This window comes from Cherax quadricarinatus, unplaced genomic scaffold (genome assembly GCF_038502225.1).
Source record: "Cherax quadricarinatus isolate ZL_2023a unplaced genomic scaffold, ASM3850222v1 Contig1539, whole genome shotgun sequence".
NCBI classification, from domain to species: Eukaryota; Metazoa; Arthropoda; class Malacostraca; order Decapoda; family Parastacidae; genus Cherax; species Cherax quadricarinatus.
This window is the reverse complement of record NW_027196565.1, coordinates 35,346-56,814: the sequence shown is the minus strand read 5'-3', so window position 1 is coordinate 56,814 and position 21,469 is coordinate 35,346. Positions and strand designations below refer to the sequence as shown.

Here is a 21,469-nt window from a genome sequence, read left to right as displayed (position 1 = left end):
CTCATCTCTATGCCTTGTCTTCATTTTCCTCTTTCTCTGTTTGAGTTGACCTTCTGTTTTTTTTTTTTTTTTATTCAGCAAGTGGCCTCCCTGTCTGGCCTCCCCAACCTGGGCAACACCTGCTACATAAATTCTATCATCCAGTGTCTCTATAGCATAAACACCCTGAGAGATTACTTAACCCACGACGAATTCAGGTGAGAACATACAGCTAAGGACACTTTGTACAGGTGAGGCATGTGTGCAGCTGAGATTGTTGTATGCAGTGGGAGAGTACTTCAGTCATGATTCATACAAATATGATTAATTTATGCAGGGGAGATGAAGTGTTCTTTATTAGTGACCTGTGGAAAAAAACCCAGGATCACACAAAAAAAAGAATAAAAAGGCACAATACTGTGACCAACACAGTACATAGATTACCCGCACATAGGAGAGAGAGAAGCTTATGACGATGTTTTGGTTCCACTTGGCTCAAGTCGGTCCATAATGCTGTCATCGGCTTCTCTTTCCTGTGTGTGGGATATTTGTACATTCAAAAAAAAAAAAAAAAAACAAGCTTATTTCCATTGGGATTATTTTGAAGTCTTTTTACCAAGATGCATCCCACAACAGTTGGCTAAACTCTAGGTATCCCTTTACTGCTAGGTATCAGATATCAGGTGTTGAGGTAACTCGTCCATAATTTATACACGTGAGGTTAATTTATTTTATTCATGATTCAGACTGGTGAGAATATTTCTTATATAATTCATAGGTGAGAACACTTGATGTTGACTCATGATAAAATGCAATTTAACATGACCAAGATGTGTAAATATCGCGTACAGGTAAGAATAGTTAATGCATGACTCACACAAGTTAAAATGCTTCATACAAGACTCGGATGGTAACATTCAGATTTAAAATACAAAAAATTATTTCCACATGATGCATTGTACAGAAATGGGTGACACTATATTATGCATGCAGAAAGCCATTGGTTATGCAGAGCATTTTGAGCAAGCTTAAGCCATTGCAGCAGGTACTGTGGTTAGAATAATCAACGTTGGGATATGCTGAGAATAGGGACAGAGGTCAAGAACTGATGAATAGCAATAACAGTAAAGACACTGATTTTTTTTTAATGACCCAGCCATATCCCACCTAGGCAGGGTTACCTAAAAAGGAAAACAAACGTTTCTCTTTTTAAGTTCAGTAATGTGTATAGGAGAAGGGGTCGCTAGCCGCTTGCTCCTGGCATTTTAGTCACCTCTTACAACACACATGACTTATGGAAGAAGAATTCTGTTCCACTTCCCCATAGAGATAAGAGGAAATAAACAAGAACAAGAACTAGTAAGAAAATAGAATAAAACCCAGAGGGGTGTGTGTATATATATGCTTGTACATGCATGTGTATATAAGAAGAGCAGAGTATATGGAGAGGAAAAGAAAGGTGAAGAGAGTGGTGAGAGAGTGCAAAAGGAGAGCAGATGATAGAGTGGGAAAGGCAGTCAAAAAAATTTAATGAAAATAAGAAAAAATTTTGGAGTTAAACAAGTTAAGAAAGCCTATGGAAGGTATGGATTTGTCAGTTAAAAACAGAGTAGGGGAGTTAGTAGATGGGGAGATGGAGGTATTAGGTAGATGGCGAGAATATTTTGAGGAACTTTTAAATGTTAAGGAAGAAAGGGAGGCGGTAATTTTATGCACTGGTCAGGGAGGTATACCATCTTTTAGGAGTGAAGAAGAGCAGAATGTAAGTGTGGGGGAGGTACGTGAGGCATTACGTAGAATGAAAGGGGGTAAAGCAGCTGGAACTGATGGGATCATGACAGAAATGTTAAAAGCAGGGGGGGATATAGTGTTGGAGTGGTTGGTATTTTTGTTTAATAAATGTATGAAAGAGGGGAAGGTACCTAGGGATTGGCAGAGAGCATGTATAGTCCCTTTATGTAAAGGGAAAGGGGACAAAAGAGATTGTAAAAATTATAGAGGAATAAGTTTACTGAGTATACCAGGAAGTGTATGGTAGGGTTATAATTGAAAGAATTAGAGGTAAGACAGAATGTAGGATTGCAGATGAGCAAGGAGGTTTCAGAGTGGTTAGGGGATGTGTAGATCAAGTGTTTACATTGAAGCATATATGTGAACAGTATTAGATAAAGGTAGGGAAGTTTTTATTGCATTTATGGATTTAGAAAAGGCATATGATAGAGTGGATAGAGAAGCAATGTGGCAGATGTTGCAAATATATGGAATAGGTGGTAAGTTACTAAATGCTGTAAAGAGTTTTTATGAGGATAGTGAGGCTCAGGGTGTGTAGAAGAGAGGGAGACTATTTCCTGGTAAAAGTAGGTCTTAGACAGGGATGTGTAATGTCACCATGGTTGTTTAATATATTTATAGATGGGGTTGTAAAAGAAGTAAATGCTAGGGTGTTCGGGAGAGGGGTGGGATTAAATTATGGGGAATCAAATTCAAAATGGGAATTGACACAGTTACTTTTTCCTGATGATACTGTGCTTATGGGAGATTCTAAAGTGGTTAGTGGATGAGTTTGGGAATGTGTGTAAAGGTAGAAAGTTGAAAGTGAACATAGAAAAGAGTAAGGTGATGAGGGTATCAAATGATTTAGATAAAGAAAAATTGGATATCAAATTGGGGAGGAGGAGTATGGAAGAAGTGAATGTTTTCAGATACTTGGGAGTTGACGTGTCGGCGGATGGATTTATGAAGGATGAGGTTAACCATAGAATTGATGAGGGAAAAAAGGTGAGTGGTGCGTTGAGGTATATGTAGAGTCAAAAAACGTTATCTATGGAGGCAAAGAAGGGAATGTATGAAAGTATAGTAGTACCAACACTCTTATATGGATGTGAAGCTTGGGTGGTAAATGCAGCAGCGAGGAGACGGTTGGAGGCAGTGGAGATGTCCTGTCTAAGGGCAATGTGTGGTGTAAATATTATGCAGAAAATTTGGAGTGTGGAAATTAGGAAAAGGTGTGGAGTTAATAAAAGTATTAGTCAGACGGCAGAAGAGGGGTTGTTGAGGTGGTTTGGTCATTTAGAGAGAATGGATCAAAGTAGAATGACATGGAAAGCATATAAATCTATAGGGGAAGGAAGGCGGGGTAGGGGTCGTCCTCGAAAGGGTTGGAGAGAGGGGGTAAAGGAGGTTTTGTGGGCAAGGGGCTTGGACTTCCAGCAAGCGTGCGTGAGCGTGTTAGATAGGAGTGAATGGAGACGAATGGTACTTGGGACCTGACGATCTGTTGGAGTGTGAGCAGGGTAATATTTAGTAGGTTGGTAGACAGCAACCATCCAGGGAAGTACTACCATCCTGGCAGATGACTGTGAAACAAAAACCTGTAACTGTTTTGCATGATGGTAGGATTGCTGGTTTCTTTTTCTGTCTCATAAACACGCTAGATAACAGGGATATCTTGCTACTCCTACTTACATTTTGGTCACACTTCACAGACACGCACATGCATATATATATACATACATCTAGGTTTTTCTCCTTTTTCTAAATAGCTCTTGTTCTTCTTTATTTCTTCTATTGTCCATGGGGAAGTGGAAAAGAATCTTTCCTCCGTAAGCCATGCGTGTCGTATGAGGTGACTAAAATGCCGGGAGCAATGGGCTAGTAACCCCTTCTCCTGTAGACATTTACTAAAAAAGAGAAGAAGAAAAACTTTATAAAACTGGGATGCTTAAATGTGCGTGGATGTAGTGCGGATGACAAGAAACAGATGATTGCTGATGTTATGAATGAAAAGAAGTTGGATGTCCTGGCCCTAAGCGAAACAAATCTGAAGGGGGTAGGAGAGTTTCAGTGGGGGGAAATAAATAGGATTAAATCTGGAGTATCTGAGAGAGTTAGAGCAAAGGAAGGGGTAGCAGTAATGTTAAATGATCAGTTATGGAAGGAGAAAAGAGAATATGAATGTGTAAATTCAAGAATTATGTGGATTAAAGTAAAGGTTGGATGCGAGAAGTGGGTCATAATAAGCGTGTATGCACCTGGAGAAGAGAGGAATGCAGAGGAGAGAGAGAGATTTTGGGAGATGTTAAGTGAATGTATAGGAGCCTTTGAACCAAGTGAGAGAGTAATTGTGGTAGGGGACCTGAATGCTAAAGTAGGAGAAACTTTTAGAGAGGGTGTGGTAGGTAAGTTTGGGGTGCCAGGTGTAAATGATAATGGGAGCCCTTTGATTGAACTTTGTATAGAAAGGGGTTTAGTTATAGGTAATACATATTTTAAGAAAAAGAGGATAAATAAGTATACAAGATATGATGTAGGGCGAAATGACAGTAGTTTGTTGGATTATGTATTGGTAGATAAAAGACTGTTGAGTAGACTTCAGGATGTACATGTTTATAGAGGGGCCACAGATATATCAGATCACTTTCTAGTTGTAGCTACACTGAGAGTAAAAGGTAGATGGGATACAAGGAGAATAGAAGCATCAGGGAAGAGAGAGGTGAAGGTTTATAAACTAAAAGAGGAGGCAGTTAGGGTAAGATATAAACAGCTATTGGAGGATAGATGGGCTAATGAGAGCATAGGCAATGGGGTCGAAGAGGTATGGGGTAGGTTTAAAAATGTAGTGTTAGAGTGTTCAGCAGAAGTTTGTGGTTACAGGAAAGTGGGTGCAGGAGGGAAGAGGAGTGATTGGTGGAATGATGATGTAAAGAGAGTAGTAAGGGAGAAAAAGTTAGCATATGAGAAGTTTTTACAAAGTAGAAGTGATGCAAGGAGGGAAGAGTATATGGAGAAAAAGAGAGAGGTTAAGAGAGTGGTGAAGCAATGTAAAAAGAGAGCAAATGAGAGAGTGGGTGAGATGTTATCAACAAATTTTGTTGAAAATAAGAAAAAGTTTTGGAGTGAGATTAACAAGTTAAGAAAGCCTAGAGAACAAATGGATTTGTCAGTTAAAAATAGGAGAGGAGAGTTATTAAATGGAGAGTTAGAGGTATTGGGAAGATGGAGGGAATATTTTGAGGAATTGTTAAATGTTGATGAAGATAGGGAAGCTGTGATTTCGTGTATAGGGCAAGGAGGAATAACATCTTGTAGGAGTGAGGAAGAGCCAGTTGTGAGTGTGGGGGAAGTTCGTGAGGCAGTAGGTAAAATGAAAGGGGGTAAGGCAGCCGGGATTGATGGGATAAAGATAGAAATGTTAAAAGCAGGTGGGGATATAGTTTTGGAGTGGTTGGTGCAATTATTTAATAAATGTATGGAAGAGGGTAAGGTACCTAGGGATTGGCAGAGAGCATGCATAGTTCCTTTGTATAAAGGCAAAGGGGATAAAAGAGAGTGCAAAAATTATAGGGGGATAAGTCTGTTGAGTATACCTGGTAAAGTGTATGGTAGAGTTATAATTGAAAGAATTAAGAGTAAGACAGAGAATAGGATAGCAGATGAACAAGGAGGCTTTAGGAAAGGTAGGGGGTGTGTGGACCAGGTGTTTACAGTGAAACATATAAGTGAACAGTATTTAGATAAGGCTAAAGAGGTCTTTGTGGCATTTATGGATTTGGAAAAGGCGTATGACAGGGTGGATAGGGGGGCAATGTGGCAGATATTGCAAGTGTATGGTGTAGGAGGTAGGTTACTGAAAGCAGTGAAGAGTTTTTACGAGGATAGTGAGGCTCAAGTTAGAGTATGTAGGAAAGAGGGAAATTTTTTCCCAGTAAAAGTAGGCCTTAGACAAGGATGTGTGATGTCACCGTGGTTGTTTAATATATTTGTGGATGGGGTTGTAAGAGAAGTAAATGCGAGGGTCTTGGCAAGAGGCGTGGAGTTAAAAGATAAAGAATCACACACAAAGTGGGAGTTGTCACAGCTGCTCTTTGCTGATGACACTGTGCTCTTGGGAGATCGTGAAGAGAAGTTGCAGAGATTGGTGGATGAATTTGGTAGGGTGTGCAAAAGAAGAAAATTAAAGGTGAATACAGGAAAGAGTAAGGTTATGAGGATAACAAAAAGATTAGGTCATGAAAGATTGGATATCAGATTGGAGGGAGAGAGTATGGAGGAGGTGAACGTATTCAGATATTTAGGAGTGGACGTGTCAGCGGATGGGTCTATGAAAGATGAGGTGAATCATAGAATTGATGAGGGAAAAAGAGTGAGTGGTGCACTTAGGAGTCTGTGGAGACAAAGAACTTTGTCCTTGGAGGCAAAGAGGGGAATGTATGAGAGTATAGTTTTACCAACGCTCTTATATGGGTGTGAAGCATGGGTGATGAATGTTGCAGCGAGGAGAAGGCTGGAGGCAGTGGAGATGTCATGTCTGAGGACAATGTGTGGTGTGAATATAATGCAGAGAATTCGTAGTTTGGAAGTTAGGAGGAGGTGCGGGATTACCAAAACTGTTGTCCAGAGGGCTGAGGAAGGGTTGTTGAGGTGGTTCGGACATGTAGAGAGAATGGAGCGAAACAGAATGACTTCAAGAGTGTATCAGTCTGTAGTGGAAGGAAGGCGGGGTAGGGGTCGGCCTAGGAAAGGTTGGAGGGAGGGGGTAAAGGAGGTTTTGTGTGCGAGGGGCTTGGACTTCCAGCAGGCATGCGTGAGCGTGTTTGATAGGAGTGAATGGAGACAAATGGTTTTTAATACTTGACGTGCTGTTGGAGTGTGAGCAAAGTAACATTTATGAAGGGATTCAGGGAAACCGGCAGGCCGGACTTGAGTCCTGGAGATGGGAAGTACAGTGCCTGCACTCTGAAGGAGGGGTGTTAATGTTGCAGTTTAAAAACTGTAGTGTAAAGCACCCTTCTGGCAAGACAGTGATGGAGTGAATAATGGTGAAAGTTTTTCTTTTTCGGGCCACCCTGCCTTGGTGGGAATCGGCCAGTGTGATAATAAAAATAAATAATTCAGGGAAACCGGTTATTTTCATATAGTCGGACTTGAGTCCTGGAAATGGGAAGTACAATGCCTGCACTTTAAAGAAGGGGTTTGGGATATTGGCAGTTTGGAGGGATATGTTGTGTATCTTTATACATATATGCTTCTAAACTGTTGTATTCTGAGCACCTCTGCAAAAACAGTGATAATGTGTGAGTGTGGTGAAAGTGTTGAATGATGATGAAAGTATTTTCTTTTTGGGGATTTTCTTTCTTTTTTTGGGTCACCCTGCCTCGGTGGGAGACGGCCGACTTTTTGAAAAAAAAAAATGCATGTGTAATGTGACCTAAGTAGAAGTAGCAAGGTGTACCTGAAACCTTGCATATTTATAAAATAGAAAAAAAAGCAGCAGTCCTACTATCATGTAAAACAGTTACAGGTTTCCATTATACATTCAATTGGCAGGATGGTAGTACTCCCTGGGTGATTGCTATCTACCAGCCTACTTCCTAGATAAAGATACTGATTCTTCTTTCAACAAACTGGTTGTATCCCACCGAGGCAGGGTGGCCCAAAAAGAAAAAAGGAAGTTTCTCTTTTTAACCTTAGCATACAATCGGAACATTTGTATTATTACAGCGTTTTTGGTGATTTCATCTGCAAAATAAGTGACCATGGGCCCCAAGAAAGCTTCTAGTGCTAACCCTGTGGTAAAAAGGGTGAGAAATACTATCATTCCACAGTCAGCTGCTGCTGCACCACAATCAGCTGTTGCTGGACCAGTCAGCTGTTGCTGGATCAGTCAGTTGCTGCTGCACCACGATCAGCTGTTGCTGGACCAGTCAGCTGTTGCTGTATCAGTCAGCTGCTGCTGCACCACGATCAGCTGTTGCTGGACCAGTCAGCTGTTGCTGGATCAGTCAGCTGCTGCTGCACCACGATCAGCTGTTGCTGGACCAGTCAGCTGTTGCTGGATCAGTCAGCTGCTGCTGTACCACGATCAGCTGTTGCTGGACCAGTCAGCTGCTGCTGTACCACAATCAGCTGTTGCTGGACCTGTCAGCTGTTGCTGGATCAGTCAGCTGCTGCTGGACCACGATCAGCTGTTGCTGGATCAGTCAGCTGTTGCTGGATCAGTCAGCTGCTGCTGCAGTGCATTCAGCTGTTGCTGGACCAGTCAGCTGTTGCTGGATCAGTCAGCTGTTGCTGGACCAGTCAGCTGTTGCTGGATCAGTCAGCTGTTGCTGGTCAGCTGTTGCTGGATCAGTCAGCTGTTGCTGGACCAGTCAGCTGTTTCTAAACATGACTCGTCCCGAACCTGTCCGTCCAGCCTGAGCGCCTGCCTTGCCATCATTGTTCACAAGCCAGGGTGGCCGGTTGCATTCATACATTCGATACATTTTGTATTATTCCATTATTTATAGTGCTTGTAACTGCTAAATAAGCCACCATGGGCCCAAAGAAAGCTTCTAGTGCCAACCCTGTGGTAAAAAGGGTGATAAATACTATCGTACCACAGTCAGCTGCTGCTGCACCATGGTCAGCTGTTATTGGACCAGTCAGCTGTTGCTGCACCACAGCTGCTGCTGCACCATGGTCAGCTGTTGCTGCACCACAGCTGCTGCTGCACCATGGTCAGCTGTTGCTTTACCATGGTCAGCTGTTGCTGCACCATGGTCAGCTGTTGCTGCACCACAGCTGCTGCTGCACCATGGTCAGCTGTTGCTGCACCACAGCTGCTGCTGCACCATGGTCAGCTGTTGTTGCACCACAGCTGCTGCTGCACCGTGGTCAGCTGTTGCACCACAGTCAGCTGTTGTTGTTGCTGCACCACCATCAGCTGTATTACTCGAAGATGTGGAGAGAGTGTTGTTGGTGTGGCTTAACGTGAAACAATTACTGAGAAACGATTAACACCGGAGGGTTAGCCACCCAGGATAACCCAAGAAAGTCAGTGCGTCATCGAGGACTGTCGAACTTATTTCCATTGGGGTCCTTAATCTTGTCCCCCAGGATGCGACCCACAACAGTTGACTAACACCCAGGTGAACAGGAAAAAATGCCTGGAACTAGTGCTCATTGGTGAGGTTAGTGGGGAGGATGTGGAAGAGTTGGTGGAGGAGGACAATGAAGAACTAACCACTGATTAGCTGCTAGATCATCTTCAACAGTAAGAGGCCACACCTGAGGAAACTGCTCCGGAGGAGGGGATAGAGAAATTGAAGTTGCCTACTTCAAAGATTAAGGAAATGTGTCCAATGTGACTTAAAGTGCAAAACTTTTTTGATGAAAATCACCCTCACACAGCTATTGCAAGCCGTGCTGGTGACTATTACAATGACAATGTTGTGAAACACTTTAGGAAAGTCATAAAAGAACGGGAGGTACAGGCCTCCATGGACAGATATGTTGTGCGACAGAGGTCCAGTGACTCTGAAGCTGGTCCTAGTGGCATTAAAAGAAGAAGGGAAGTAACCCCAGAAAAGGACTTGACACCTCAAGTCCTAATGGAAGGGGATTCCCCTTCTAAACACTAAGACCATCAACACTCTCCCCTCCTCCCATCCCATCAATCATCACCAAATCTTCAATAAAGGTAAGTGTCATGTAACTGTGCATGTCTTCTTCAGTTTTTGTCCATTAAAATTAATATTTCATGTGGTAAAAAATTTTTTTTTCATACTTTTGGGTGTCTTGCACGGATTAATTTGATTTCCATTATTTCTTATGGGGAAAATTAATTCGCATAACGATAATTTCGCATAACATTGAGCTCTCAGGAACGGATTAATAGCGCTATGCAAGGGTCCACTGTATATACAGAAGGGGTTACTAACCCCTTTCTCTCAGCATTTTAGTTGCCTCTTACGATATACATGGCTTACGGAGGAAGAATTCTGTTCCACTTCCCCATGGAGTAAGGAAAAATAGAAAAGCCAGAGGGATGTGTGTATATATATGCTTTCATGCATGTGCAGTGTGACCAAAGTGTAAGTAAAAGTAACAAGACATACCTGAAACCATGCATGTTTATGAGACAGAAAAAAGACACCAGCAATCCTAACATTCATGTAAAACAATTAAAGGTTTCTGTTATACTACACTCACTTGCCAGAACAGTAGTACAGTACCTCCCTTGGTGATTGCTGTCTACCAACCTACTTCCTAGATAAAGATACTAATATGTCCAACTAATTTTCATCCACCAGGAAATACATCAATTCCAAGAGTGAACAAAAAGGGAAGGTGGTCCTTGCAGTAGCTCAAGTCTTTAAAGCTCTTTCTTCTGGTGCAGTGAAGGATATCTTCAAGAAGATCAATAGCCTGAAGGTAAGGGCAAAACATAATCATGCCGTTTAAAGAATAAATTGGACTAGTTTAATACTGGTATGTGCTTATGTGGTGAGTTCAGAATGGTTTGTTCAAATATTGGCTAAGATTGAAGAGTAAAAAGGCACAATACTGTGATTGGAACAGTACACAAAGAACCTGCACAGAGGAGAAAGAAGCTTATGATGACACTTTGACTCAACGTGGACCATTAACAATCCAAGTCAGATTGAAACATCGTCATAAGTATCTTTCTCCTGTGTGTGGGTTATTTATATTGACTATGCTGTCCATAGGTAGAGGTCATGAGTTTTTATTTTACTTGTTTGTAAATGTGCTAACTTATACACTAGCCATAAGATATCCAGATGAGTAATTTTGACCCATTGTAACATCACACAGAATGTTATTGAGGACCTAGATGAGGAATTTCGAGGGTCACATCAGCATGATGCTCATGACCTCCTGGCCGGCCTCCTGACCTGGCTACACAATGACCTTGTGAAAGTGAGTATTTTACATTATCTTAAATGTATAATTCAAATTCAAAAATTCAAAAATTTATTCTCTATAAGGATTACAATGCTGAGTTTACAGAATTTGGTTATTGTGTGGTTAACATGTAGTAAAATAATAATTACAGAGTGTACCACTAGAACACCTAGCATGGCTAGGCATTTCGGGCAGACTTAGATTAAATCTTTAGTTTAAAATATTACAAAATTATGAGGAAAGTTGGTATTATGGCTAAGTGACTAAATACTAGTTTGTGAGTTTAGCAATGTGAATGCTTTTGTTTTGGCACTATACATAGTTCAGTATTGGAGTATCACAGGCCAACTTATGACTAGTTAAGATTCATTATTTTGAGATTGAGATTGATATTTCTGTTTATGGTCAAATGGGCGAGTGAGTGTAAGTGTTAACCACCAGGTGGTATTCGTGTAATTAGTTGACAGGGTGTATCAGGGAGATAATATGTTTTGTGATGGTAGTTTTGAAGGTGATGAATGTGTCTGCAGTTTTAGAATTTTCAGGTAGGGTGTTCCAGATTTTAGGGCCTTTGACACACATTGAATTTTTGTAAAGGTTTAGTCGGACACGGGGAATGTCATAGAGATGTTTGTGTCTGGTGTTGTGCCTGTGGGTTCTGTCGCAACTATCAAGAAAGCGTTTTAGGTAAGGTTAATATTGGAATTTAAGGTCCTGTAGATGTAGATTGCACAGTAGTAAGTGTGGATGTACTGAACAGGGAGTAAGTTTAGATCTATGAAGAGTGGGGGGGGTGTGTTGCCAGGGATGGGATTTAGTGATTATTCTTACTGCGGCTTTTTGTTGGGTTATTATTGGCTTTAGGTGTGTTGCTGCAGTTGAACCCCATATATATATATATAATATAATAAGGGAGAGCGAAGCATTCACCAGACTTGCAAGCTGACAAGGTACTTTGTTGTAGTGTACTTCATTCAAAGAGTGGTGTAGGCTTGGTCCTCTGTCCATGTGGGTCATTTAGTGCAAGGAGTGGTGGAGGCTCGATCCTCCATCCACTAATTATGACCAAGTCTGAGATCAGCTAAGCTGCTAGTGACAAGGCAGTTAATGGGGTTAAATGCCTATCAACTACACAAGGGTCATTAAGACTGCTTGTAACCTGTTCACCACCAGTCAAGAATACTTTCATCTCTAAAACAGGGATTAAAGCAAACTCTCGGTGTATATACACTGAGAGACATACACCTCTTGGTGTACATGATGTCTTTGTTGTGTGTTCCCCCATCTTTCAAGGGGTGAGGGAGAGATTCCTCGATGCTGGAGGTGGAGCTATCCTCCCTTTCCTCATAATAATACAACTGCAGGTGTACTTTTGGAAGATGATTTCTTTTTGCACTGATTTTGTCTCACAGCTGAATGACTCATCCTCCATCATCTCCAAGTTATTCAACATTGAGCATGAGTCAGTAATCACCTGTGACAAGAATAAACAGGTGATCTGCTGTACCAAGGAAGTCTTCAGCAACCTGACACTCTCCGTCAGCGAGGGCAATGCCCAGCTACTCCAGGTGAGGTCACCGTGATTCCAGGTGAGGTCACCGTGGCTCCAGGTGAGGTCACCGTGGCTCCAGGTGAATCACCGTGGCTCCAGGTGAATCACCGTGGCTCCAGATGAGGTCACCGTGGCTCCAGGTGAGGTCACCGTGGCTCCAGGTGAGGTCACCGTGGCTCCAGGTGAGGTCACCGTGGCTCCAGGTGAGGTCACCGTGGCTCCAGGTGAGGTCACCGTGGCTCCAGGTGAGGTCACTGTGGCTCCAGGTGACATCACTGTGGCTCCAGGTGAGGTCACCATGGCTCACGTAATAATGATGATAATATATTTATTTTCTACAGTATATGTTCAGGTAACATGGTTTACACTTAATAAAATATTGTCAGGCACAAAAAATAACTACTGACAAGCAGTGCATTTTGGGCAGACAAATCTTAATGCTCAAAGACTACTGAAGAAGTAGACATAGGTTATAAAGTACTGTAGGAGTTTTTTAATGTAAAAAAAATGAAAGATGCTGGGAGCAAGGGGTTAGTAACCCCTTATCCTGTATACATTACTGAATTTAAAAGGAGAAATTTTCGTTTTTCCTTTTGGGCCACCCCACCTCGGTGGGATATGGCTGGTACGTTGAAAAAAAAAATGAAAGGTGGCTAAATAACCAATAATAAAATTTAGGTACGTATTAATACTTCAAATTGATTCACTGATCTTTAGTTAAGTGGGAGTTCTTAAGGAGTTATTAAGAAGGTGATGAGCAAGACAGGTGCAACATTTTTTTTTTTTTTTTTTTTTTTTTTCTCAACAAGTCGGCCGTCTCCCACCGAGGCAGGGTGACCCAAAAAAGAAAGAAAATCCCCAAAAAGAAAATACTTTCATCATCATTCAACACTTTCACCACACTCGCACATTATCACTGTTTTTGCAGAGGTGCTCAGAATACAACAGTCTAGAAGCATAAACATATAAAGATACACAACATATCCCTCCAAACTGCCAATATCCCAAACCCCTCCTTTAAAGTGCAGGCATTGTACTTCCCATTTCCAGGACTCAAGTCCGACTATATGAAAATAACCGGTTTCCCTGAATCCCTTCACTAAATATTACCCTGCTCACACTCCAACAGATCGTCAGGTCCCAAGTACCATTCGTCTCCATTCACTCCTATCTAACACGCTCACGCACGCTTGCTGGAAGTCCAAGCCCCTTACCCACAAAACCTCCTTTACCCCCTCTCTCCAACCCTTTCGAGGACGACCCCTACCCCGCCTTCCTTCCCCTATAGATTTATATGCTTTCCATGTCATTCTACTGTGATCCATTCTCTCTAAATGACCAAACCACCTCAACAACCCCTCTTCTGCCCTCTGACTAATACTTTTATTAACTCCACACCTTCTCCTAATTTCCACACTCCGAATTTTCTGCATAATATTTACACCACACATTGCCCTTAAACAGGACATCTCCGCTGCCTCCAACCGTCTCCTCGCTGCTGCATTTACCACCCAAGCTTCACACCCATATAAGAGTGTTGGTACTACTATACTTTCATACATTCCCTTCTTTGCCTCCATAGATAATGTTTTTTGACTCCACATATACCTCAACGCACCACTCACCTTTTTTCCCTCATCAATTCTATGATTAACCTCATCCTTCATAAATCCATCCGCCGACACGTCAACTCCCAAGTATCTGAAAACATTCACTTCTTCCATACTCCTCCTCCCCAATTTGATATCCAATTTTTCTTTATCTAAATCATTTGACACCCTCATCACCTTACTCTTTTCTATGTTCACTTTCAACTTTCTACCTTTACACACATTCCCAAACTCATCCACTAACCTTTGCAATTTTTCTTTAGAATCTCCCATAAGCACAGTATCATCAGCAAAAAGTAACTGTGTCAATTCCCATTTTGAATTTGATTCCCCATAATTTAATCCCACCCCTCTCCCAAACACCCTAGCATTTACTTCCTTTACAACCCCATCTATAAATATATTAAACAACCATGGTGACATTACACATCCCTGTCTAAGACCTACTTTTACCGGGAAGTAGTCTCCCTCTCTTCTACACACCCTAACCTGAGCCTCACTATCCTCATAAAAACTCTTTACAGCATTTAATAACTTACCACCTATTCCATATACTTGCAACATCTGCCACATTGCTCCTCTATCCACTCTATCATATGCCTTTTCTAAATCCATAAATGCAATAAAAACTTCCCTATCTTTATCTAAATACTGTTCACATATATGCTTCAATGTAAACACCTGATCTACACATCCCCTACCCACTCTAAAACCTCCTTGCTCATCCGCAATCCTACATTCTGTCTTACCTCTAATTCTTTCAATTATAACCCTACCGTACACTTTTCCTGGTATACTCAGTAAGCTTATTCCTCTATAATTTTTACAGTCTCTTTTGTCCCCTTTCCCTTTATATAAAGGGACTATACATGCTCTCTGCCAATCCCTAGGTACCTTCCCCTCTTTCATACATTTATTAAACAAAAGTACCAACCACTCCAACACTATATCCCCCCCTGCTTTTAACATTTCTGTCATGATCCCATCAGTTCCAGCTGCTTTACCCCCTTTCATTTTACGTAATGCCTCACGTACCTCCCCCACACTTACATTCTGCTCTTCTTCACTCCTAAAAGATGGTATACCTCCCTGACCAGTGCATGAAATTACTGCCTCTGTTTCTTCCTTAACATTTAAAAGTTCCTCAAAATATTCTCGCCATCTACCCAATACCTCCATCTCCCCATCTACTAACTCCCCTACTCTGTTTTTAACTGACAAATCCATATTTTCCCTAGGCTTTCTTAACTTGTTTAACTCACTCCAAAATTTTTTCTTATTTTCATTAAAATTTCTTGACAGTGCCTCTCCCACTCTATCATCTGCTCTCCTTTTGCACTCTCTCACCACTCTCTTTACCTTTCTTTTACTCTCCATATACTCTGCTCTTCTTATAACACTTCTGCTTTGTAAAAACCTCTCATAAGCTACCTTTTTCTCTTTTATCACACCCTTTACTTCATCATTCCACCAATCACTCCTCTTTCCTCCTGCCCCCACCCTCCTATAACCACAAACTTCTGCCCCACATTCTAATACTGCATTTTTAAAACTATTCCAACCCTCTTCAACCCCCCCACTACTCATCTTTGCACTAGCCCACCTTTCTGCCAATAGTCGCTTATATCTCACCCGAACTTCCTCCTCCCTTAGTTTATACACTTTCACTTCCCTCTTACTTGTTGTTGCCACCTTCCTCTTTTCCCATCTACCTCTTACTCTAACTGTAGCTACAACTAAATAATGATCCGATATATCAGTTGCCCCTCTATAAACATGTACATCCTGGAGCCTACCCATCAACCTTTTATCCACCAATACATAATCTAATAAACTACTTTCATTACGTGCTACATCATACCTTGTATATTTATTTATCCTCTTTTTCATAAAATATGTATTACTTATTACCAAATTTCTTTCTACACATAGCTCAATTAAAGGCTCCCCATTTACATTTACCCCTGGCACCCCAAATTTACCTACTACTCCCTCCATAACATTTTTACCCACTTTAGCATTAAAATCCCCAACCACCATTACTCTCACACTTGATTCAAAACTCCCCACGCATTCACTCAACATTTCCCAAAATCTCTCTCTCTCCTCTACACTTCTCTCTTCTCCAGGTGCATACACGCTTATTATAACCCACTTTTCACATCCAATCTTTATTTTACTCCACATAATCCTTGAATTAATACATTTATAGTCCCTCTTTTCCTGCCATAGCTTATCCTTCAACATTATTGCTACTCCTTCTTTAGCTCTAACTCTATTTGAAACCCCTGACCTAATCCCATTTATTCCTCTCCACTGAAACTCTCCCACCCCCTTCAGCTTTGTTTCACTTAAAGCCAGGACATCCAGCTTCTTCTCATTCATAACATCCACAATCATCTCTTTCTTATCATCTGCACAACATCCACGCACATTCAGACTTCCCACTTTGACAATTTTCTTCTTCTTATTCTTTTTAGTAATCTTTACAGGAAAAGGGGTTACTAGCCCATTGTTCCCGGCATTTTAGTTGACTTTTACAACACGCATGGCTTACGGAGGAAAGATTCTTATTCCACTTCCCCATGGATATAAAAGGAAAATTAATAAGACCAAGAACTATTAAGATAAAATCAAAGAAAACTCAGATGAGTGTGTATAAATAAATGTGTACATGTATGTGTAGTGTGACCTAAGTGTAAGTAGAAGTAGCAAGACATGCCTGTAATCTTGCATATTTATGAGACAGACAAAAGACATCAGCAATCCTACCATCATGTAAAACAATCACAGGCTTCGTTTTACACTCACTTGGCAGGACGGTAGTACCTCCCTGGGTGGTTGCTGTCTACCAACCTACTACCTATATAGGTATATATATTGTCAGAATGTTTCATCTGCACAGCAGGCTTCTATAGTCAAATACACAGATGATTTTAATACTGGAGATGATGAAATAAGTGTAGAGGTAATATTAAGACTGGGGGACTGAATGCCTTATGACTCCCTCTCAAATTTTTCCTCTGTCTTCCTTATGAAAATCAAATTTATGTTCGACTGAAGAAGCCTGCTGTACAGGCGAAGTGTTTTGGCAGTGAAGATACGCAGTTGTTGCATTTGTGTGTTATTCATCTTTTTATTTTTATTTTAATAATTTTTAAGATTTATTGCTACAAGTACTAGCCATGGAATAATCACCTGATGCTGGTCTTGGTTGCTTAGTTGAGTTTAAACCTTATTGACTACTCAAAGGGTCATTAATCATTAAGGCTTCATGTCACCTGTACACCAGCACTCAAGAATACTTTAATACCCAAAAAAAAAGGATGGGGGGGATTAAGTCAGCATATATACACAGTGAGGCTCAGGTTAGGGTGTATAGGAGAGAGAGGGAGATTACTTCCTAGTAAAAGTAGGTCTTAGACAGGGCTATGTAATGTCACCATGGTTGTTTAACATATACTGTAGATGGAGTTGTAAAAGAAGTATATGCTAGGGTGTTGGGGAGAAGGGTGGGATTAAATTATGGGGAATCAAATACAAAATGGGAGTTGACACAGTTACTTTTTGCTGATGATACTGTGTTTTTGGGGGATTCTAAAGAAAAGTTGCAAAGGTTAGTGGACGAGTTTGGGAGGGTGTGTAAAGGTAGAAAGTTGAAAGTGAGCATAGATAAGAGTAAGGTGATGAGGGGTATCAAACTATTTAGATAAAAAAAATTAGATATAACATTGGAGGGAGGGAGTATGGAAGAAATGAATGTTTTCAGATATTTGGGAGTTGACTTGTCAGTGGATGGGTTTATGAAGGATGGGGTTAACCATAGAATTGATGAAGAAAAAAAGGCAAGTGGTGTGTTGAGGTATATGTGGAGACAAAAAACATTATCCATGGAGGCAAAGAAGAGAATGTACAAGAGTGTAGTGGTACCAACGCACTTATATGAGTGTAACGCATGGGTTGTAAATTCTGCAGTGAGGAGACAGCTGGGGGCAGTGGAGATGTCCTGTCTGAGAGCTATGTGTGGTGTAAATATTATTCAGAAAATTCAGAGTGTGGAAATTAGGAGGTGTGGAGTTAATAAAAGTATTAGTCAGAGGACTGAAGAAGGGTTGTTGAGGTGGTTTGGTCATTTAGAGGGAATGGAACAAAGTAGAATGACTTGGAGAGCGTATAAATCTGTAGGGTAAGGAAGGCAGGGTAGGGCCCTCCTTGAAAAGGTTGGAGGGAGGGAGTAAAGAAGGTTTTGTGGGAGAGGGGCTTGGACTTCCAGAAAGCGTGCATGAGCGTGTTAGATAAGAGTAAATGGAGATGAATGGTTTTTGGGACCTGATGAGCTGTTGGAGTGTGAGCAGGGTAATATTTTGTGAAGGGGTTCAGGGAAACCAGTTAGCTGGACTTGAGTCCTGGAAATGGGAAATACAATGCCTGCACTTTAAAGGAGGGGTTTGGGATATTGGCAGTTTGGAGGGATATCTAAACTGTCATATCTGAGCACCTCTGCAAAGACAGTGATTATGTATGAGTGATTGTGAAAGAGTTGAATGATGACAAAAGTTTTATCTTTCTTTTTGGGTCACCCTGCCTCTGTGGAAAATGGCCGATGTGATGAAAAAAAAATATACATACACGTCTCAGTGTACATATCGCAGATCTCATTCATACAAATCACCACTACCTCAGTGTTAGGTAGATTTGTATTAAATGTTTAATGAAATAGCTTATTTAAGTGTGCTCTTGATATCAAGAGCACTTTGTTTCACTGAGGGAGAACTCTTGGCTCTCCTCACTGATGACTTGCAGTAACTTTAAAGCATTTGTATTCCAAAGAAGTGAAGCTACTTTCCTCTTCCTTAAATCAAACCTGATTACCTCCAGTTCCCCAATTGGTGCATAACTCCTACTGATTTATCTCTTCCATAGGAATATAAAAATAATGATAATACAGTATTATTATTATTTTCCCCAGGGAAAGCCCTAAATTCGTAGAGGTCGTACAGCACATGAGGAATAGGAAGCAGTCAGGCTTATTCCAGGAAGTAAAGAAATTTAACAGTATCAAAGACAATACACTCAGACCACAACATAATAGGGGTAAAGACATGTATGTGCAGGGCTCCTGACCAGCAAAAGGTGACCAGTTATAAAGGTGCCTTCACCAAATTCAACTTCAATAACAAAACATACAGTGGGATCAAGTCAACCATGTCCTAAATAAAACAAGCTGGGAAGATATCTTAAATGACACGGATCCAAACCTTTGCCTAGAAGCAATTAACTCTGTGGCACTTGAGGTATGCTCAAGGCACATTCCTTTAAGAAAAATGAATAGAAGGTGTAAACTAGAAAGAAAGAGACACTCCCTATACAGGTGAAGACGAAGAATCACAGAGCTGCTGAAAGGGGCCAGTATATCTGAAATATGAAGGGAGGCACTGGTCAGAGAAATAGCAAATATTGAACTTAAGCTTAAGGAATCATAGGAGGCAAGAAACTAAGGAAGAACTTAAAGCCATCAAAGAAAATGAAAAAAAAAAAAAAATTCTTTTCTTATGCCAAATCTGCTTGGATTAGATAGGACTTACACAGATGACAGCAAAGAAATGAGTAAGATACTCAAGTCCTAATATGACTCGGTGTATAGTGAGCCATTAACCGGACTAAAAGTCAAAAATTGAAACAAATTTTTTTAATGACCGAGGCTCACAATTTGGTCAATTCAAAAATCTCTGATATTATCCTAACACCACAAGAATTTGAAAAAAGCAATAAATGACATGCCCATGCACTCGGCCTCAGACCCAGACTCGTGGAACTCTGTGTTCATCAAGAACTGCAAGAAGCCCATTTCATGTGCCTTCAGCATTCTATGGAGAGGGAGCATGGACACAGGGATCATCCCACAGTCACTAAAAACAACAGACATAGCCCTCCTCCACAAAGGTGGCAGTAAAGCAATTGCAAAGAATTACAGACCTATAGTACTAACGTCCTATATTGTAAAAATCTTTGAAAGGGTTCTAAGAAGCAAGATTGCCACCCACCTAGCTATCCATCAGTTGCACAACCCAGGGGAACATGGATTTAGAGCAGGTCGCTCCTGCCTGTCCCAGCTACTGGACCACTATGACAAGGTCTTAAATGCACTGGAGGACAAACAAAATTCAGATGTATTATACACAGACTTTGCAAAAGCCTTCAACAAATGCGACCATAATGTAATAGTGCACAAATTGCATGATAAAGGAATAACGGAAAAAGTTAGTAGATGAATCTGTAACTTCCTAACAAATAGAACACAAAGGGTAATAGTAAACAGAGTAAATTCTGAGGCAGCCACAGTGAAAAGTTCTGTTCCACAAGGCACAGTACTCACCCCCATCCTGTTCCTAATCCTCATATCTTAACGTAGACAGATGTAAGCCACAGCACCTTGTCTTCCTTTGCGGATGACACCCGAATTTGCATGACAGTGTCATCCATCATTGACACTGAAAGACTCCAAGCAGACATCAACCAAATCTTTACATGGGCCACAGAAACCAATATGAAGTTCAGTGAAAAGAAATTACAATTTCTCCAATATGGAAAACTCGAGGAAATCGAGAGTGTATTGGAGTATAAAAGAAATTCTTATCACACAATAAAGCGAAAAACTAATGTGAAGGACCTGGGAGTGATAATATCAGAGGATCTCACTTTCAGAGATCATGGCAATGTATTCACCACATCTGCTATTCTTTCTAGGCTGGAATATTGCTGCACACTAACGGCCCCTTTCAAAGCAGGCGAAATTGCAGACCTGGAGAATGTACAGAGAACTTTCACAGTACGTATAAAAACGATAAAGCGCCTAAATTACTGTGAGCAGTTGAAGTCCCTTGATTTGTACTCCCTGGTGTGCAGGTGAGAAAGATAATGATAATTTACACTTGGCAAATCCTAGAGGGACTAGTCCCAAATTTGCACACGAAAATCACTCCCTGTGAAAGTAGGAGACTGGGCAGGAGATGCAACATCCTCCCCAGTGAACAGCAGGGGTGCCACAAGTACACTAAGAGGCAACACAGTAAGTGTCAGAGGACCTAAGACTGTTCAACTGTCTCCCAGCATACATAAGGGGATTACAAATAGACCTCCGGCTGTCTCCAAGAAGGCACTGGACAGGCACCTAAAGTCAGTACCAGACCAGCTGGGCTGTGGTTCATACACTGGTTTGTGTGCGGCCACCAGTAACAGCTTGATTGACGAGGCTCTGAACCACTAGGCCGCGGGGGCGTCGATCCCCAAAACCCTCTCCAGGTATATATCCAGTTATTCCTAGGCCAAGAGCCCAAAAGGTTATATTGGGTACAGTGTATATGCAAACTGCATATACACTGTACATGTACCCAATACCTATCCTGCAGGAAGAGTCGACAGATTACAGGAGCACATTTTGGGTCCAGGAGCTGAGCTCTAATGTTTTTATAGCTAAGTGAGTTACAGTGATAAACAACTGTTGAAGAGTTTATGATCTAATAATCACAATGAGTTGTTTATTGTTCATTATAATCAATATTTTAGCAAGATATGGTTGAATTTAGATAAGTTTAAGTGGTTGAGTTATTGTATATTATTTTTGCCAATTCATTAGTTCTACAGT

The 21,469-nt window shown here is 41.0% G+C and overlaps 1 protein-coding gene across 1 annotated transcript in view; it reads left to right on the top strand.

Moving 5' to 3' along the window:
• LOC128684877 (ubiquitin carboxyl-terminal hydrolase 8-like) overlaps positions 1–21,469 on the top strand; it is a gene marked incomplete at its 5' end in the record, with an annotated part of 72,259 nt that overhangs the window by 29,303 nt on the left and 21,487 nt on the right. The window contains 4 exon segments of the mRNA XM_053771199.2: positions 79–197; positions 10,050–10,170; positions 10,573–10,677; positions 12,075–12,230. Coding sequence (XP_053627174.2) covers positions 79–197; positions 10,050–10,170; positions 10,573–10,677; positions 12,075–12,230 — 501 coding nt within the window.